This window comes from Salmo salar, chromosome 15, assembly GCF_965601325.2.
Source record: "Salmo salar chromosome 15, fSalSal1, whole genome shotgun sequence".
Taxonomy (NCBI): domain Eukaryota; kingdom Metazoa; phylum Chordata; class Actinopteri; order Salmoniformes; family Salmonidae; genus Salmo; species Salmo salar.
Genome location: NC_138305.1, coordinates 19,935,218 through 19,955,274, shown reverse-complemented (window position 1 = coordinate 19,955,274; position 20,057 = coordinate 19,935,218). Strand labels below are relative to the sequence as shown.

At 46.3% G+C, this 20,057-nt stretch overlaps 1 protein-coding gene across 1 annotated transcript; it reads right to left on the bottom strand.

Moving 5' to 3' along the window:
• Positions 1 to 11,412: 11,412 nt before the first annotated feature.
• On the bottom strand, positions 11,413 to 15,182 carry LOC106570986 (LRAT domain containing 1). Its single transcript, XM_014143603.3, is given in 8 exon segments — positions 11,413 to 11,496; positions 11,498 to 11,632; positions 11,634 to 11,732; positions 11,735 to 11,947; positions 11,949 to 11,975; positions 11,977 to 12,111; positions 13,945 to 14,117; positions 15,031 to 15,182. Coding segments are annotated over 7 exon segments (798 nt in total). The 5' UTR covers positions 14,074 to 14,117; positions 15,031 to 15,182; the 3' UTR covers positions 11,413 to 11,436.
• Between the last annotated feature and the right edge of the window lie 4,875 nt (positions 15,183 to 20,057).

Here is a 20,057-nt window from a genome sequence, read left to right as displayed (position 1 = left end):
GACCGTGATCTTGCAGAGTTACTCCACCTCAAGAATTGCATTTGACAAAAAGGCTCGGCACACGCATACTCAGGCTAACTGGCTATTGTTCAGGCAAATGAGAAATAAGTGCACTCAGGCTATCCAGAGGCCAAAGTTAGTTACTTTAAGGAGCAGTTCTCTCTCTGTGGGTCTAACCCCAAGAAGTTCTGGGAAACGGTTAAAGACCTGGAGAATAAACCCTCCTCCTCACAGCTGCCCATGTCCCTTAATGTTGATGATGTGGTTGTTACTGACAAGAAGCACATGGCTGAGCTCTTTAATCACCACTTCATTAAGTCAGGATTACCATTTGACTCAGCCATGTCTCATTGCCCTTCCAACATTTCCTACCACTTCTAATGCAACTATCCCTGATGCTTCTCCCTCTTTTTCCCCTGCCCCACAAAGTTTCTCCCTGCAGGCAGTCACTGAATCCGTGGTGCTAAAGGAGCTCCTTAAACTTGACCCCCAAAAAACATCTGGGTCAGATGATTTAGACCCTTTTCTTCTTTAAGGTTGCTGCCCCTATCATCGCCAAGCCTACCTCCAACCTTTATAACCTGTCTCTCCTTTCTGGGGAGGTTCCCATTGCTTGAAAGGCAGCCACAGTTTGTCCATTATTTAAAGAGGGAGATTATAGGCCTATTTCTATTTTTGCCCTGTTTATCAAAAGTGTTGGAAAAACTTGTCAATAATCAACTGACTGGCTTTCTTGATGTCTATAGTATTCTCTCTGGTATGCAATCTGGTTTCTGCTCAGGTTATGGATGTGTCACTGCAACCTTAAAGGTCCTCAATGATGTCACCATTGCCCTTGATTCTAAGCAATATTGTGCTGCTATTTTTATTGACTTGGCCAAAGCTTTTGATACAGTAGACCATTCCATTGTTGTGGGCCGGCTAAGGAGTATAGGTGTCTCTGAGGGGTCTTTGGCCTGGTTTGCTAACTACCTCTCTCAAAGAGTGCAGTGTATAAAGTCAGAAAATCTGCTGTTTTAGCCACTGCCTGTCACCAAGGGAGTTCCCCAAAGCTCAATGCTAGGCCCCACGCTCTTCTCAAAGTTGTACATCAACAACATAGCTCAGACAGTAGGAAGCTCTCTCATCCATTTATATGCAGATGATACAGTCTTATACTGAGCTGGCCCCTCCCCAGATTTTATGTTAAATGCTCTTCAACAAAGCTTTCTTATTGTACAAAAAGCTTTCTCTACCCTTAACCTTGTTCTGAACACCTTCAAAACAAAGGTCATGTGGTTTGGTAAGAAGAATGCCCTTCTCCCCACAGGTGTTATCACTACCTCTGAGGGTTTAGAGCTTGAGGTTGTCACCTCATACAAGTACTTGGGAGTATGGCTAGACGGCACACTGTCCTTCTCTCAGCACATATCAAAGCTGCAGGCTAAATTTAAATCTAGACTTGGTTTCCTCTATCATAATCGCTCCTCTTTCACCCCAGCTGCCAAACTAACCCTGATTCAGATGATCATCCTACCCATGCTAGATTACGGACACATAATTTATAGATCGGCAGGTAAGGGTGCTCTCAAGCGGCTAGATGTTCTTTACCATTCGACCATCAGAATTGCCACCAATGCTCCTTATAGGACACATCACTGCACTCTATTCTCCTCTGTAAACTGGTCATCTCTGTATACCCGTTGCAAGAACGACTGGTTGACGCTTGTTTATAAAACCCTCTTAGGCCTCACTCCCTCCTATCTGAGATGTCTACTGCAGCCCTCATCCTCCACATACAACATCCGTTCTGCCAGTCACATTCTGTTAAAGGTCCCCAAAGCACACACATCCCTGGGTCGCTCCTCTTTTCAGTTCGCTGCCGCTAGCGACTGGAACGAGCTGCAACAAACACTCAAACTGGACAGTTTTATCTCAATCTCTTCATTCAAAGACTCAATCATGGACACTCTTACTGACAGATGTGGCTGCTTTGCGTGATGCATTGTTGTCTCTACCTTCTTAACCTTTGTGCTGTTGTCTGTGCCCAATAATGTTTGTATCCTGTTTTGTGTTGCTACCATGATGCTGCTGCCATGCTGTGTTGCTACCATGTTGTGTTGCTGCCATGTTGTGTTTCTACCATGTTATTGTCATGTTGTGTTGCTACCATGCTGTGTTGTCATGTGTTGCTGCCATGCTATGTTGTCTTAGGTCTCTCTTTATGTAGTGTTGTGTTGTCTCTCTTGTCGTGATGTGTGTTTTGTCCTACATTTATATTGTATTGTTTTTAATGTTTTTTTTTATCCCAGCCCCCATCCCCACAGGAGGCCTTTTGCCTTTTGGTAGGCCGTCATTGTAAATAGGAATTTGTTCTTAACTGACTTGCCTAGTTAAATAAAATGTAAAAAAAAATAAAAAGTAATTCTGTTTTGAAAGTTGATAAACATGTAACTCCACTTTTGAGAAAATTGCCCTTGAATGTTTTGGTACACCCACTGGAGAGCTCTTATTTGTCTACACCCATTCGGCTTCGTTCACACCCTCTTAAACCAGCCCCATCCATCTCTTTAAGGATTCACATGTGAGGTCACGGCTGAAACAGTGAGTAGTGTAGTAAAGATTAAGACTTAAAATGGTAGTAGCCTACAATAAGGAAACAATCCAAGGTAAACAAAGTGTCCAGATAAAAATACGGTATAAATATTAGATGATTCTTACCCAGACACACATGTCTAAATTGATGGGTCATGTGAAAGAAACGCTATAACCCCCAGCGACATATTGCTAAGTGGACGGGTCTCTACAGAAGGTGGAAACGGTACAGCCAAATGGTTACCTGCATAGTAGCAATATCAACAATAGAAAGTGTCAATGCCAGCAGAGAAAGAACTACATAATGTACAGTATGTACTAGAACAATATCAATTACTATATCAGTGATAGTGGTGATAGATGAGGTAGTTATATGTAGTTATACAGTGTCGTGTCTTTGGCTATGCCAGATTAAGTGATATGACAAGCTATTCTATGAAATCCTTTCTCTGTAATTAATTTTACCTGATTAATCTAATCATGTAAATGTAATTAACTAGAAAGTCGGGGCACTACGAAAGAATGTTTATAGAGCTGCTATCTTCCGAATAAACTCTTAAAGACCTAGTAATATTTTACATCAATAGCAGTCGATATTAATCGTCACCTTATTTCAGTCTCATCTGAAAGTTGTAAATTCTTGGTTACCTTCACGATCCCTGGTTAACAAGTTGAATCAGCAATACAACATTGGGTTTAATTATTTATTTATTAAATACCTAACTAATCACACAGAATTACATATACACAGAATGCAAATTATGTCATACAGAAAACGTCCCTGGTGGATGGAACCTGTATGATGACTTGTTACACAAAGAGAGGGGGTTGGGCTTGAATGAAAGAGCGGGAAGACTGAGGAACAAAGGGAGAAGCTAAGCTTTCGTAAATACAGTATCTTATGCATTCTAAATTACCGCCCATTTGGAAAAGGGAAATGCAATAAATATTTACTCTGAGCTGCGCTTCGGTAGGTTGGTTGTAGATGCTGGTCGTGTTGCCCAACAGAGATCATGCTGTGCTCGGAAGAATGTCTCTGGTGGTAAATTGAATACGTTGTAGTATCTTTGTTGTGTGTTAGACTGGATACGTCATCCGTCCTTTCCTAGCCCATGTTTACAGCTGCTGTTGCTAACTCAACGGCTAGGATGTCTCACTTCTTTAGTGAATAAGAGTTCAAAGTTCATACCATTCACAACCAAAGCTCACGCTGAGGTTGGCTTAGTTCTGTAGTTGACATGTTAGTCCTTTTTAACGTATGGACCGTCGTCCTTTGGTCCTTGGAACAGAAGGTTACATTTTCGTCAAGGGCTCATATAGTGGAGGGAGAGAAGGGTGTGTTTCATAGTTTATAACCCATGTCTCTTCACAGGGGCGGGCCACTGATTGAGCAGAGCTCTAACCTTATGAAAACCCAATTTTCTCATTTGGAAGCTAAAATTTCATTTCACCTTTTCACAAATAGTTTCATATTCAAACATTTAAATTGCACCACATTTCAATGTGACTCTGATAATTAGAATGTGTAGACTTTCCCAGATACAGTTTATGTCATCCTGTCATCAGTCATAATGTCTCAGATGACAACCGAACTGACATCATATTCATTAAGTACCAACGCATATTTTCAACTGGTTCTATTACCGAAATATGGTTCCTTTCCCCCACTTGTTTGATGTTCCCAGACTCTCTATGTTTGCGTTGTGCAGCAGCTGAAACCTGGTCCTGACTGAGTTCAAACGCTCCTTGGCGACAACAACACCAGGCTCCAGAGCATCAAATCTGATTAACATTGAAGCTGTAAAACAGGAAATAACAAAAGAAATGAAGTCATTACAACCTTCCACAACATCAATTCACCTCCCAAGTTTAGATAAGAAGAATAACCTCATACAATGTAATGAAAATGATATTCACCTGAAGTGCTGGTACTGCTTGATCTGTGGCAGCGGCCTGAAGTAGGGAGTCAGGTGTTGTTGCCAGCCATAGCTTTCCACCAGCACCATACCATCCTCCAATCCAACCAGCTGTGGGACGTTGACCCATGTCACAAAGTCAAGATATTGGAGTGGTCATCACAAAGCCCTGACCTCAATCCTATAGACAATTTGTGGGCAGAACTGAAAAAGCGTGTGCGAGAAAGGAGGCCTACAAACCTGACTCAGTTACACCAGCTCTGTCAGGTGGAATTGGCCAAAATTCACCCAACTTATTGTGGGAAGCTTGTGGAAGGCTACCCGAAACGCTTGACCCAAGTTAAACAATTTAAAGGCAATGCTACCAAATACTAATTGAGTGTATGTACACTTCTGACCCACTGGGAATGTGATGAATGAAATAAAAGCTGAAGTAAATCATTCTCTTTGCTATTATTCTGACATTTCACATTCTTAAAATAAAGTGGTGATCCTAACTGACCTATCACAGGGAATTTGTACTAGGATTAAATGTCATGAATTGTGAAAACTGAGGTTAAATGTATTTGGCTGAGGTGTATGTAAACTTCCGACTTCAACTGTATATACACACATTACCAGTCAAGAGATTGGACACAACTAATCATTCAAGGGTTTTTCTTTATTTTTACTATTTCCTACATTGTAGAATAAGAGTGAAGACATTGTTGATCAAAATCAAAGCTGTAATGCATCCTGATGTATTTGCTTGCTGGTTCAGTAGGGGCCCCCAGAGACAACTGCAGGGCTTGACAGGTGGTCTTGCAGTCAGCAACAATCTTCTGGTAGACAGACCGCTCACTCTGAACAAGCAGGAGATGCTGCTCTTGCTTCTTCAGCTTGGCTGACTTAACAGCTTCTGGCTGATTGGCAGATCTGAAGACCTGATAGTTGTTCCTCTGGCACTGCCAGCACAGGTCTGTCCTGGGCTTAGTGCTTGAGATGTGAGGCAGCAATTTTCTCCCCAGATTCCTGAAGAAAGACAGACCAACTACACGCACCTCTGGAAAATACAGAAATAGTGTGAGATCAATAAAAGTAGTGACAATCATGTTGGAGGTCAATTAGATAATCAAAATGTGTTGTTTATGCTTTACATACCAAATGTTGTCATCGATTCCTTGTAGAGACGCCACACCACTGCTTTTGTCACATGAGATGGCAGCAGCTTTCCACCAAAGTGTTTGTGTCCTGGGTGGCGTCCTGGTAATACTACCGCATTATCCTCTGCTTAGTTGTTGATGAAGTTAACCATTCGCTGCAAGTCCTCATGCTTCAGGTGTAACGTGTGCTTGCTTGTGCCAACTCTCTTTTAGATGGGAGGCATTAGACCATTCTCCTTGTATGACTGGTGGAGGAGAGACAGGTGTGTTTTACAGGTGTGTTCTACAGGTCTTTATGATGGGAGGCATTAGACCATTCTCCTTGTAGGACTGGTGGAGGAGAGACAGGTGTGTTCTACAGGTGTGTTCTACAGGTCTTTATGATGAGAGGTATTAGACCATTCTCCTTGTATGACTGGTGGAGTAGAGACAGGCGTGTTCTACTGATGCTGAAAGACAAATTCCAGATACTGATATTTTTCCATTATTATACAATAGATAGCCGTAATCACAGTCAGACACACCTGGCTAACTGGATGGATCGTGTAATCATCTGGCGAAGCGGAGTCGTTTGTTTAGATATGCTAGCTAAACAATGAACCATAATCCTAATCCATATACTACTAGCAATAGAAACCGATTGTCATAGCTAGCTAAAGTTAACAAAACAGGTTCAATGTTAGCTAGTTAGCTAGCTAAAATGAGGCTAGAACTAGCAATGCGAAATGGCATTCTGAGATAATATTACTACACGTAATGTTAGCTAGCGAGCCAGACATCTAACGTCAGCCAGCTAGCTAACAGTAAGCTTTAACTTGCAATGAAAACAACTTTCTGACAAAATTAGAAACATATAATATCTGAAACTGTAGCTAGACTCTTACCCGTATACATGGATGAACACTTCACTACAGACTGCAACCCTTTTCATTAAATAAGACGTCCTGTGTCGTTTCCGTTTTGTTTGTACAGCTTGTTTGGCCCGTTGTGTCAAGTCACTCTGGTTCACACTGACCGTGTGCAATGCCATAAGAATCATCAGATCTTTCTCTCTCTGTCATGGAGGCCACGGTTGCCCTTAGTTTGAAGATGTAATTCAGAGACGTGTTTTATACAACAGCCTTCTGTGTTCTCTTTTCGACTCCCTCTGCATTTGCAATCAAACGCCAGAATTGTATTCATCTCCTTATCATACTCTGCTTCAAGCAGACATTCCACTGATTTCAAAAGTGTGTCAACTTCTTCCATGACAACAACACTGTTGATCGCCGTTTCTTCCTCACCACTGTCATCAGAAGACTCGACAAGGTCTTCTTCAATGAAAATGTTTTTACCTAAAACCAGGGATATCACCATCGTCTGATTCATTTTCAGAGTCAGCATGACACGATTGTCCTCCTGAAAGCAGTCCATCACAACTTTTTTCCGACTGACCTTTGTCGATAGCGCCTGATAAATTCAGGGCAGCAATGTTATTGAGAGCAGTAGCAACATAATTACAGTTCAAACGTTACATATTTCGAAAAAGCAGCAGTAGAAAGGATTATCTATGTAAAAAACACAATTTAAAATGTTTCTACATAAGACCGAATCAAAGAAGACAGACACATTTTATAGACAGATCCGACCTCATTATCTCAGGCAATCATGGCTAGCGGGAATGATCCTATATTTTTCTGTGGATTAACCAACTAGGCTCATAATATAAAAGGCCGGACTTGAACCCGATTGAACATCTCTGGAGAGACCTGAAAATAGCTGTGCAGTGACGCTCCCCCATCCAACCTGACAGAGCTTGAGAGGATCTGCAGAAAAGAATGGGAGAAACTTCCCAAATACAGGTGTGCCAAGCTTGTAGCGTCATACCCAAGAAGACTCGAGGCTGTAATCGCTGCCAAAGGTGCTTCAACAAAGTACTGAGTAAAAGGTCAGAATACTTATGTAAATGTGATCTTTCAGTTTTTATTTTTTAATACGTTTATAAAAATGTCTAAACCTGTTTTTTGCTTTCTCGTTATGGGGTACTGTGTGTTGATTGATGAGGGGAAAAAACAATTTAATCAATTTTAGAATAATACTGTAACATAACAAAATGTGGAAAAAGTCAAGGGGTCTGAATACTTTTGAATGCAGTGTATTTAAACCTCTATCCATCCTCTATCCTCCCTCTATCCATCCTCTATCCATTCTCTATCCTCTCTCTATCCATCCTCTCTCCCTCTATCCATCCTCTATCCTCCCTCTAACCATCCTCTATCCATCCTCTATCCTCCCTCTATCCATCCTCTATCCATCCTCTATCCTCTCTCTATCCATCCTCTCTCCCTCTATCCATCCTCTATCCATCCTCTATCCATCCTCTATCCTCTCTCTATCCGTCCTCTATCCGTCCTCTATCCGTCCTCTATCCTCCCTCTATCCATCCTCTATCCATCCTCTATCCTCCCTCTATCCTCCCTCTATCCATCCTCTATCCTCTCTCTATCCATCCTCTCTCCCTCTATCCATCCTCTATCCTCCCTCTATCCTCCCTCTATCTATCCTCTACCCTCTCTTTATCCATCATCTCTCCCTCTATCCATCCTCTATCCACATTCTATCCACATTCTATCCATCCTCTATCCTCTCCCTATCCATCCTCTATCCTCTCTCTATCATCCTCTATCCATCCTCTCTCCCTCTATCCATCCTCTATCCTCGCTCTATCCTCCCTCTATTCATCCTCTATCCTCTCTCTATCCATCCTCTATCCTCTCTCTATCCTCTCTCTATCCATCCTCTATCCATCCTCTCTCCCTCTATCCATCCTCTATCCATCCTCTATCCTCTCTCTATCCATCCTCTATCCTCTCTCTATCCATCCTCTATCCTCTCTCTCTCTATCCATCCTCTATCAATCCTCTATCCTCTCTCTATCCATCCTCTATCCATTCTCTATCCTCTCTCTATCCATCCTCTATCCATCCTCTATCCTCTCTCTATCCATCCTCTATCCTCTCTCTCTCTATCCATCCTCTATCCTCTCTCTCTATCCATCCTCTATCCATCCTCTCTCCCTCTATCCATCCTCTATCCTCTCTCTATCCATCCTCTATCCTCTATCCTCTCCCTCTCTATCCATCCTCTATCAATCCTCTATCCTCTCTCTATCCATCCTCTATCCATTCTCTATCCTCTCTCTATCCATCCTCTATCCTCTCTCTATCCATCCTCTATCCTCTATCCTCTCCCTCTCTATCCATCCTCTATCAATCCTCTATCCTCTCTCTATCCATCCTCTATCCATCCTCTCTCCCTCTATCCTCTCTCTATCCATCCTCTCTCTCTCTATCCATCCTCTATCCTCACTCTCTCTATCCATCCTCTATCCATCCTCTCTCCCTCTATCCATCCTCTATCCATCCTCTCTCCCTCTATCCATCCTCTATCATCCTCTATCCTCTCTCTATCTATCCTCTCTCTATCCATCCTCTATCCTCTCTCTCTCTATCCATCCTCTATTCTCTCTCTGTCCATCCTCTATCCATCCTCTATCCATCCTCTCTATCCATCCTTCTCCTTTTATCCATCTCCCACCTTCTGCCTTTCTCCCTTGCTCTCCCATTTCATCTCTCCCCCTCTCTTTTTTCCTCTACTTCTCTCTCGCTCTTTACCCATCCGTCTTTCTCTCTCTCTCCCCATGTCTGTCTTCCTCTTCTCTCTCTCTCCCCATGTCTCCCTCCATCTTTCTCTCTCCCCATCCTCTTCTCTCTCTCTCCCCATGTCTGTCTTCCTCTTCTCTCTCTCTCACCATGTCTCCCTCCGTCTCTCCCTCTTCTCTCCCTCCCTGTTTCTCTCTCCCTCCACTCCCCATCTCTCTCTACCTCTTTTCTCCCAGTCTGTCTCTAGCCCCCCGTCTCGCTCTTCTCTCCCCGTCTCTGCCTCTCGTTCTTCCAGTGTCTGTCTCTCTGTCCCTCCTCTCTCTCCCCAGTCTCTTTCCCATTCTCTCTCTCTCTCTCTTCTCTGACCCCTCAGTAAACCAGAGGTTTTATATTCTCACCAACATCACATAGTACCACAGGGAACAGAAATAACACACTCTCGTCTCTACCCCTCCCATCACATCCCAATAGTTGCATCTTTCCAAACTGCATGTCAACTAATGCCTGAGGCAGCAGTCATGAACTGATTAGAGCCATAAAGCTTTTATCCAGATACCCAAAGCTCTGTAGTAAGGTAGGAAACTCACCTCTTCCATCACCAATGTTTAGTACCTACTTACAGCAATATAAACCAGAACATGGTCACAACATACTAGTGACTCAACTTTGGCGTCTTAAAGCATTGTTGGCACACGGAACGCTTCTCACTTTTTGGGGGGGGCAAAATAGTGGTACAATAAAGGAAACATTGTCATTGTATATAAAAATCACTAAATCTCGTTCCCAGACGCACAATTGCCTGGCGACAAGATGAATAAGTCACGGACATGCACTCCTGGAGTCTGTCACTGATTCCATTGTAAAAGCATCTCCTGTCCTGTCAACCCTGCTGGTCGCTACGTTACGACCAGGGGGGGGACCCATTTCCAAATGTAGAGATAGGACAGGGCTGCCCCCCAGGCCGCACGAGGCAGGGTCACCAACTATAGATTAGGCTACGGGCTCAATTTTAATATCTCATTGTGTGTGTGTGTGTGTGTGTGTGTGTGTGTGTGTGTGTGTGTGTGTGTGTGTTGTGTGTGTGTGTGTGTGTGTGTGTGTGTGTGTGTGTGTGTGTGTGTGTGTGTGTGTAACAGCAGTATCTCTCAGACCAGAGAAGAGTTTCATGTTGCATCTTCTGTTTATTAGAACAGAAGAAAAAAAATCAACCAATCAGGGAGAAAGAAGTCACCAACTCAAATACAAAAATATGGGCCTCAAATGCAAACGAATCAACGTATGAATGTAGCTTTCCAAAACAAACACCAGGGGGCAGAAAACAGAACAAAATGGTGTCTGCCTGTCCATCGGTCCGTCTATCTGGTAGGCTACAACATGAATGGGTGGTTAAGGTTGGATGTTCGTTCAGTCCCAGGTTTTTAATGTAAAGCTAGGAGTAAAAAAATAGAACACAGTCTCTCCGGGGAAATCCAACAGACGTCTCCCTCTTTCTGTCTCTCTTTCTGTCTCTCTCTTGCAATAGTCTGCTGCAGCAAAACCAGCAGCACTAGAACCAGCAGCACTAGAACCAGCAGCACTAGAACCAGCAGCACTAGAACCAGCAGCACTAGAACCAGCAGCAGCAGGTGCCCTTATGCAGAGAAAGAACGCAGCGGGAGAAAAAATAAAAACCAAGCGAGTGGAGTCGTGTGCTATGTGGCTTTTAAAGGTACAGGGTGACATGTCAAAGCAGAAAGAAACCACGCTCAAACAAACAAAGAGCAGTCGTCAATGTTTACATGAACGTTTGTCTGTGTTGTCCTTCTAGGCTATTTTCTTCTTTGCTGCAATATTATCACAAATCTCTCTCCTACAGTGTCACCAGTGTTAGACGCAACCAGCCTGCAAATCTCTCTCTCTCTCTCTCTCTCTCTCTCTCTCTCTCCTCTCTCTCTCTCTCTCTCTCTCTCTCTCTCTCTCTCTCTCTCTCTCTCTCTCTCTCTCTCTCTCTCTCTCTCTCTCTCTCTCTCTCTCTCCTCTCTCTCTCTCTCTCTCTCTCTCTCTCTCTCTCTCTCTCCTCTCTCTCTCTCTCTCTCTCTCTCTCTCTCTCTCTCTCTCTCTCTCTCTCTCTCTCTCTCTCTCTCTCTCTCTCTCCTCTCTCTCTCTCTCTCATCATATGAATCATCACTCCTTCCCGCCGTTGACCCCTAAAGACAACTCCTTCAGAATCCCACTGACGTCAACCCCTCCTCCTCTCTCGGATCATATCCTCGAGGCTACGGAACACCAGCGTGTGTCCATTCCGAGTCCCGTCACCGAGGTGCACTTTGAGAAAGTACTGTTGCTCTGCCGAGTGCGCCTCGCCTCCCGCCTTGAACTCCGCGCTTCCCGAAACGGCACCAGGCGGCGAAGTTCTCAGAGCTCGTCCAGCAGATGTCCCCGCTGTTCAGGCCCAGGTGGCCGGCAGCGTTCTGCAAGCACCAAGGTCGGAGGGCAGCGCCCGGAACCGGTAACGACTGTTCACTATCCGTCCATGCCGACCCGTCCTATCTCAGTCAGGCTGTCCTTCCGTAATCTCCCCCTCATGCAGGTGTATCACCTGGTCGTTGAACTCGTACACAGCCCAGTGAGGTGCCTGTGACGTGGATACTAGCTCCACAAGGTCCCCTGGCTTGCACATGGAAAGCAAAGTTTTTGGCGGAGTAAACGTTCAAGTCCTGGTTTTTCGCGGAGCTTGGAGAAGATGCATTCCTGGGAGCCAGAAGGCGGAAGTACTCCAAGCTCGCTGACCGCCCCCGGGGTGGCTCCTGGGCTGGACTCCTTGTTGTAGCCTCCTCCGCCGCCTCCTGCATCATCTACCTGAAAAATCAAAACAAATCAAATTACTTTCAAATCGATTACATTTATTTTGTAAAGCCCCATCAACTAAGTGTTTTAAAGATACCGAGCCTAAAACCCCAAAAGAGCAAAAGAAAAAGTTTGTTAGTCATATAGGATACAGCGTGATGTAAATGGTACAATGAAATGCTTACTTGCAAGCTTCCTCTCAACAGTTGCCCTGAAATATGAAATGAGTGGCAGGTAGCCAAACAGTTATGAGCGTTGGGGCCAGTAACTGGAAGATCGCTGGTTTGAATCCCTGAGCCAACTAGGGGAAAAATATGTCTGTGCCAGTAACTGTCTTATATATATATATATATAAACCTCAGTACTGTCTAATAAAAAGGTACTTAACCTTAATTGCTCATGTAAGGCGATCAGGGTTCAGTTTTCCAAAAGCATAATAAGGCTAATAAGTTCATCATTAGAACCTTCATAGGAGCATTGTTAAATCTCCGAGCGGTTTCCCCAACGCCATCGTTATTAACGTTACACTTTAACACTCGTAATCTAACGCCGGGCCTCAGACCGCTCGTAATCTAACGCCGGGCCTCAGAACCCGCTCCGTCTAAGCCGGGCCTCAACGCCGGGCCTCAGACCGCTCGTAATCTAACGCCGGGCCTCAGACCGCTCGTAATCTAACGCCGGGCCTCAGACCGCTCGTAATCTAACGCCGGGCCTCAGACCGCTCGTAATCTAATGCCGGGCCTCAGACCGCTCGTAATCTAACGCCGGGCCTCAGACCGCTCGTAGAACAGCTAAGTGCTTTGTTAGATGCTGGGTTTTTTTACCTCCCGCGTCACTTTATAAAACAGAAGATCTCCACTAAACATAGAATCACATTGTTTATCCGTCTCTGTGACTTTAGTACAAAGTTGACTACAAACACAAAGTTGCCAATTTCATTGCAATTGATACAAGTCGAGCCACATATAAAAATATGTTTCAAATGAAAACCGAGACATTACTACACTCAAATATAAACAGTAGGCTATATAGGCCTAGTTCTAGCATATTAAAATACATTTAATGTTCAACCAATTGAGTTCTATTTTTGTACTTGTAGGCTTCGGTCTATAATTTGTCTCCATACATTTAATGATGACGTGTAGCCTAACATGTACAAAGAAGTGCCAAATCACATTATAATGCTTATAGGGTAAGCATTAGAATCAGCCGCCTCAATATTTGCAGCCGTAGGTGGTAATACCTCTCTAGGAGCTGATCGATCGTCAGTACTTGTGAAATAATTCTAAACGTTAAGGTAAGATTTGAATGATCCAAGAGCTCCCTTTCTTTCGATCCTATCAGTACCGACACATACCTCAACGATGCACCTAGCGACTGACGTCGTTATCGGGAAACCGGGCCTTGGATAAGAACGATCTGCTAATTTACTAAAATTTAAAATCAAAAGGAAAATGTTTATCAAAATCAACGTTTATTTTGTCATATGCACAGGAGACATGTGTAACTGGTGTAAAACGGCGAGCTAGTTAGCGGTGCGAGCCAGTAGCGTTGTTTCAACCTGTGACATGAACTCTCGCTAAGCTCTTGAAGTAGTGGTTTCCCTTGCTCATCGAGGGCCACAGCCCTTTGTGGAGCGATTGGGTAAGAATGCTTCGAAGGAGGCAGTTGTTGATGTGTTCAGATGATCCAGGTTGGGGGGGGGGGGGGGGGGGGGGGGGGGGCGGGGTAAGGAGAACAACAGAAGCAGCAGTGATACACATGCACACAGTCCCACTAACAAAGTTACAGGATCCCCTCCCAACATATTGTAAAAAAATATATTTATACAAAAGTAATATCCACCTCCTCCTCTTCGTCTGAAAAGAAGTATGCTACTCCAACCCTAAGCTCCTCTTTCTCCAGTCCGGACGGATCTCCGGTGGGCAGCTCACTGTAGCTGAGGTGGGTTATCCGGTCCAGGTGGTTTCCCATCAATGACAAAGCCCCAGCAGGAGGACAGGCATGGAATAAGGTGCCTGGGGAGGTAGGAGGTGAGGTGAGGTGAGGGGGGATGGGAAGGAGACAGAGTGAGGAAGAGAGAAGGGTGACAGAGACTGTGAGTGTTGGGAAACAACAACAAAAAAAGAATCCCCACAAAATAGGCTCACTACACTAAAATCACAAGTTGGAGAAATATAAAATACTTTCACCAGAGTGATGTAGATAGAGGTTTACGTTTGCATTCAAAATACTGCGCGCACTGCCCGGTAGACTGCACCGGTCGGCTATAAGCTAGACTCAAATACTCCAGCATCCAGAGAAAACAGTCCACAGTCACGTAGTGAGGTCAATTATCAACTCTCCGGTTACTGAACCGCGTTCCTTTGAAAGACGAGACCACAATGATGTGGTCTATCGCTCTCATCCTATCCCATGCCTTTAACCAGGCATTTACTCTGGTGGACTGAAGGAGAAAGGCTGAGAAAACAGCTGGGCTGGAGAGAGAGAGAGACAGAGAGAGAGACAGAGAGAGAGAGAGAGAGACAGAGACAGAGACAGAGACAGAGACAGAGAGAGTGAGAGAGAGAGAGAGACAGAGAGAGAGAGAGAGAGAGAGAGAGAGAGAGAGAGAGAGAGAGAGTGAGAGAGAGAGAGAGACAGAGAGAGTGAGAGACAGAGAGAGAGAAAGAGAGTGAGAGGACAGAGAGAGAGAGAGAGAGAGAGAGAGAGAGAGAGAGAGAGAGAGAGAGACAGAGTGAGTGAGTGAGAGTGAGAGAGAGAGAGCTAGGTGCACTTCTGCCCTCTTCCATGTAGAAAGAAAGGAGTGCGCCCTGACAAAACGCTTCTGATGTGTCTATGCCCCGCCAGACAGATGCACCGTGGGATAATAACGGATGACTGAACCTTTGACGCACTATGTGTAGAAGACGGATTAAGAGAAGTGGTTACCTGCACAAGACCCGGGCAATCGGTTATATATCCTGTTGTTCCATCGGTGTGCTTTCTCTCTCTGTCTCTGTCTCCCTCTCTGTCTCTCTTTTACAGCGGTCTTCTATCCCCCAATCCTCCCGCAGCCCTGTGTGCGTAACGTGTGTTTTCGGCTCCTCTCGTCTTTAAGTAGGTCTAACTCGGAGAGCTCCGCCTTCACTAGCAATACCTGCCCCCGGCGCAGCCCATTGGTCCAAGGTCCCTTTCCCATTCTGCCTTGGCCAATCAGAAAGTCTGATCCCCACGTCAATCAAGCCAGCCTCCAATAGCGTGGGCGAGGAGCAGCGCGTGGTGGGGGTTTGTTACTGTGGCCTAACCTACTGTACAATGCGTAAAAAACAACGTCTGAAACTACATCCCGACGTACTGCTCTTGACAAGATGAGGAAAAACTCTCTTCTGCACAGTTCAACCAATCCAGTAAATGTGGAGGAGGAGTTAACGTGGAGCGTCACGTCGTTAACGTCCAAAATGGAAGCGCAGCACAGGTTCAATTCCCCCTGAAAAGCAGAACATCCGGTTGTAAGGGCCTCGGCACAGGCTACGGTGGCGTGGTGGTGTTGTTAGAGGGAGAGGATGAATACTAGATGGAGAGAGACTGTATATAGACATAATATCATATTTGCAATGTCTTTATTGTTTTGGAACTTCTGTGAGTGTAATGTTTACTGTTCATTTTATTGTTTATTTCACTTTGGTTTATTATCTACTTCACTTGCTTTGGCAACGTAAACATATAGAGAGGTGTTGTAGGGAAGAGGAATACTAGAGTAATAGACAAATAGAGAGGTGTGTGTAGATAAGAGTGTCTACTAAATGACTATAATGTAATATAACCCTTATTTTACCAGGTAAGTTGACTGAGAACACATTCTCATTTAAGTCTCACATTTTGTAGTCTTGCATGCTCTTTCCCAACACTGCAGTAATCAATATCCGTAGTTCTATGAAGTAAAGTAGAACAAAAAGACGATTAAGTAAGGAGGGTCAGTTCCAGGGTCAGTTCCAGGGTCAGTTCCAGGGTCAGGGTCAGTTCCAGGATCAGTTCCAGGGTCAGTTCCAGGGTCAGTTCTAGTTCCAGGGTCATTTCCAGGGTCAGTTCCAGGGTGAGTTCCAGGATCAGTTCCAGGGTCATTTCCAGTTCCAGGGTCAATTCCAGGGTCAGTTCCAGGATCAGTTACAGGGTCAGTTCCAGGGTCAGTTCCAGTTCCAGGGTCAGTTCCAGGGTCAGTTCCAGGGTCAGTTCCAGTTCCAGGGTCAGTTCCAGGGTCAGTTCCAGTTCCAGGGTCAGTTCCAGGGTCAGTTCCAGTTACAATTCCAGTGTCAGTTCCATGGTCAGTTCCAGTTCCAGGGTCAGTTCCAGGGTCATTTCCAGGGTCAGTTCCAGTTCCAGGGTCAGTTCCAGTTCCAGGCTCAGTTCCAGAGTCAGTTCCAGGGTCATTTCTTGTTCCAGGGTCAGTTCCAGGGTCAGTTCAAGGGTCATTTCTTGTTCCAGGGTCAATTCCAGGGTCAGTTCAAGTTCCGGGGCCAGTTCCAGGGTGAGTTCCAGAGTCAGTTCCAGGGTCATTTCTTGTTCCAGGGTCAGTTCAAGTTCCGGGGCCAGTTCCAGGGTCAGTTCCAGGGTCAGTTCCAGGGTCAGTTCCAGTTCCAGGGTCAGTTCCAGGGTCAGTTCTAGTTCCAGGGTCAGTTCCAGGGTCAGTTCCAGTTCCAGGGTCAGTTCCAGTGTCAGTTCTAGTTCCAGGGTCAGTTCCAGTTCCAGGATCAGTTCCAGGGTGAGTTCCAGGATCAGTTCCAGGGTCAGTTCCAGTTCCAGGGTCATTTCCAGTTCCAGGGTCAATTCCAGGGTCAGTTACAGGGTCATTTCCAGTTCCAGGGTCAGTTCCATGGTCAGTTCCAGTTCCAGGATCAGTTCCAGGGTCAGTTCCAGGATCAGTTCCGGGGTCAGTTCCAGTTCCAGGGTCAGGGTATGTTCCAGGGTCAGTTCCAGTTCCAGGGTCTTATCCAGGGTCATTTCCAGTTCCAGGGTCAGTTCCAGGGTCAGTTCCAGGGTCAGTTCCAGGGTCATTTCCAGGGTCAGTTCCAATTCCAGGATCAGTTCCAGGGTGAGTTCCAGTTCCAGGATCAGTTCCAGGGTCAGTTCCAGGATCAGTTCCAGGGTCAGTTCCAGTTCCAGGGTCAGTTCCAGGGTCAGTTCCAGGGTCAGTTCCAGGATCAGTTCCAGGGTCAGTTCCAGGGTCAGTTCCAGGGTCAGTTCCAGTTCCAGGGTCAGTTCCAGGGTCAGTTCCAGTTCCAGGGTCAGTTCCAGGGTCAGTTCCAGTTCCAGGGTCAGTTCCAGTGTCAGTTCTAGTTCCAGGGTCAGTTCCAGTTCCAGGATCAGTTCCAGGGTGAGTTCCAGGATCAGTTCCAGGGTCAGTTCCAGTTCCAGGGTCAGTTCCAGGGTCATTTCCAGTTCCAGGGTCAATTCCAGGGTCAGTTACAGGGTCATTTCCAGTTCCAGGGTCAGTTCCAGGGTCATTTCCAGTTCCAGGATCAGTTCCAGGGTCAGTTCCAGGATCAGTTCCAGGGTCAGTTCCAGTTCCAGGGTCAGGGTATGTTCCAGGGTCAGTTCCAGTTCCAGGGTCAGTTCCAGGGTCAGTTCCAGTTCCAGGATCAGTTCCAGGGTCAGTTCCAGGGTCAGTTCCAGGGTCAGTTCCAGGGTGAGTTCCAGGGTGAGTTCCAGGATCAGTTCCAGGGTCAGTTCCAGGGTCATTTCCAGTTCCAGGGTCAATTCCAGGGTCAGTTCCAGGATCAGTTACAGGGTCAGTTCCAGGGTCAGTTCCAGTTCCAGGGTCAGTTCCAGGGTCAGTTCCAGTTCCAGGGTCAGTTCCAGGGTCAGTTCCAGTTCCAGGGTCAGTTCCAGGGTCAGTTCCAGGCTTACAATTCCAGTGTCAGTTCCATGGTCAGTTCCAGTTCCAGGGTCAGTTCCAGGGTCATTTCCAGGGTCAGTTCCAGTTCCAGGGTCAGTTCCAGGGTCAGTTCCAGTTCCAGGGTCAGTTCCAGGATCAGTTCCAGGATCAGTTCCAGGATCAGTTCCAGTTCCAGGGTCAGTTCCAGGGTCAGTTCCAGTTCCAGGGTCTTTTCCAGGGTCAGTTCCAGGGTCAGTTCCAGTTCCAGGATCAGTTCCAGGGTCAGTTCCAGGGTCAGTTCAAGGATCAGTTCCAGGATCAGATCCAGGATCATTTCTTGTTCCAGGGTCAGTTCCAGGGTCAGTTCCAGGATCAGATCCAGGATCATTTCTTGTTCCAGGGTCAGTTCCAGGGTCAGTTCCAGGGTCAGTTCCAGTTCCAGAGTCAGTTCCAGTTCCAGGGTCAGTTCCAGGGTCAGTTCCAGTTCCAGGGTCAGTTCCAGGGTCAGTTCCAGGGTCAGTTCCAGGGTAGTTCCAGGGTCAGTTCCAGTTCCAGGATCAATTCCAGGGTCAGTTCCAGGATCAGTTACAGGGTCAGTTCCAGATCCAGGGTCATTTCGAGGGTCAGTTCGAGGGTCAGCTCCAGGGTCAGCTCCAGGGTCAGTTCCAGGGTCAGTTCCAGGGTCAGTTCCAGATTCAGTTCCATGGTCAGTTCCAGTTCCAGGGTCAGTTCCAGGGTCAGTTCCAGGTTCAGATCCAGTTCCAGGGTCAGTTCCAGTTCCAGGGTCAGTTCCAGGGTCAGTTCCAGGATCAGATCCAGGATCATTTCTTGTTCCAGGGTCAGTTCCAGGGTCAGTTCCAGGGTCAGTTCCAGTGTCAGTTCCAGTTCCAGGGTCAGTTCCAGGATCAGTTCCAGGATCAGTTCCAGTTCCAGGGTCAGTTCCAGGGTCAGTTCCAGGGTCAGTTCCAGGGTCAGTTCCAGTTGCAAGGTCAGTTCCAGGGTCAGTTCCAGCGTCAGTTCCAGGGTCAGTTCCAGTTCCAGGGTCAGTTCCAGGATCAGTTCCAGGGTCAGTTCCAGTTCCAGGGTCAGGGTATGTTCCAGGTCAGTTCCAGTTCCAGGGTCAGTTCCAGGATCAGTTCCAGGGTCAGTTCCAGCCGGGTCAGGGTATGTTCCAGGGTCAGTTCCAGTTCCAGGGTCTTATCCAGGGTCAGTTCCAGTTCCAGGATCAGTTCCAAGGTCAGTTCCAGGATCAGTTCCAGGGTCAGTTCCAGTTCCAGGATCAGTTCCAGGGTCAGTACCAGGGTCAGTTCCAGGGTCAGTTCCAGCTTCCAGGTCAGTTCCAGGGTCAGTTCCAGGGTCAGTTCCACTTCCAGGGTCAGTTCCAGGGTCAGTTCCACTTCCAGGGTCAGTTCCAGGGTCAGTTCCAGTTCCAGGGTCAGTTCCAGGGTCAGTTCCAGTTCCAGGGTCAGTTCCAGGGTCAGTTCTAGTTCCAATGTCAGTTCCAGTTCCAGGATCAGTTCCAGGGTCAGTTCCAGGATCAGTTCCAGGGTCAGGGTCAGTTCCAGGGTCATTTCCAGTTCCAGTTCCAGTTCCAGGGTCAGTTCCAGGGTCAGTTCCAGGGTCAGTTCCAGTTCCAGGGTCAGTTCCAGGGTCATTTACAGGGTCAGTTCCAGTTCCAGGGTCAGTTCCAGGGTCAGTTCCAGTTCCAGGATCAGTTCCAGGGTCAGTTCCAGGATCAGTTCCAGGGTCAGTTCCAGTTCCAGGATCAGTTCCAGGGTCAGTTCCAGTTCCAGGGTCAGTTCCAGGGTCAGTTCCAGGGTCAGTTCCAGGGACAGTTCCAGGGACAGTTCCAGGGTGAGTTCCAGGGTCAGTTCCAGTTCCAGTTCCAGGGTCAGTTCCAGGGTCAGTTCCAGTTCCAGGGTCAGTTCCAGGGTCATTTCCAGGGTCAGTTCCAGTTCCAGGGTCAGTTCCAGGGTCAGTTCAAGTTCCAGGGTCAGTTCCAGGGTCAGTTCCAGGGTCAGTTCCAGTTCCAGGGTCAATTCCATGGTCAGTTCCAGTTCCAGGGTCAGTTCCAGGGTCAGTTCCAGGTTCAGTTCCAGGGTCA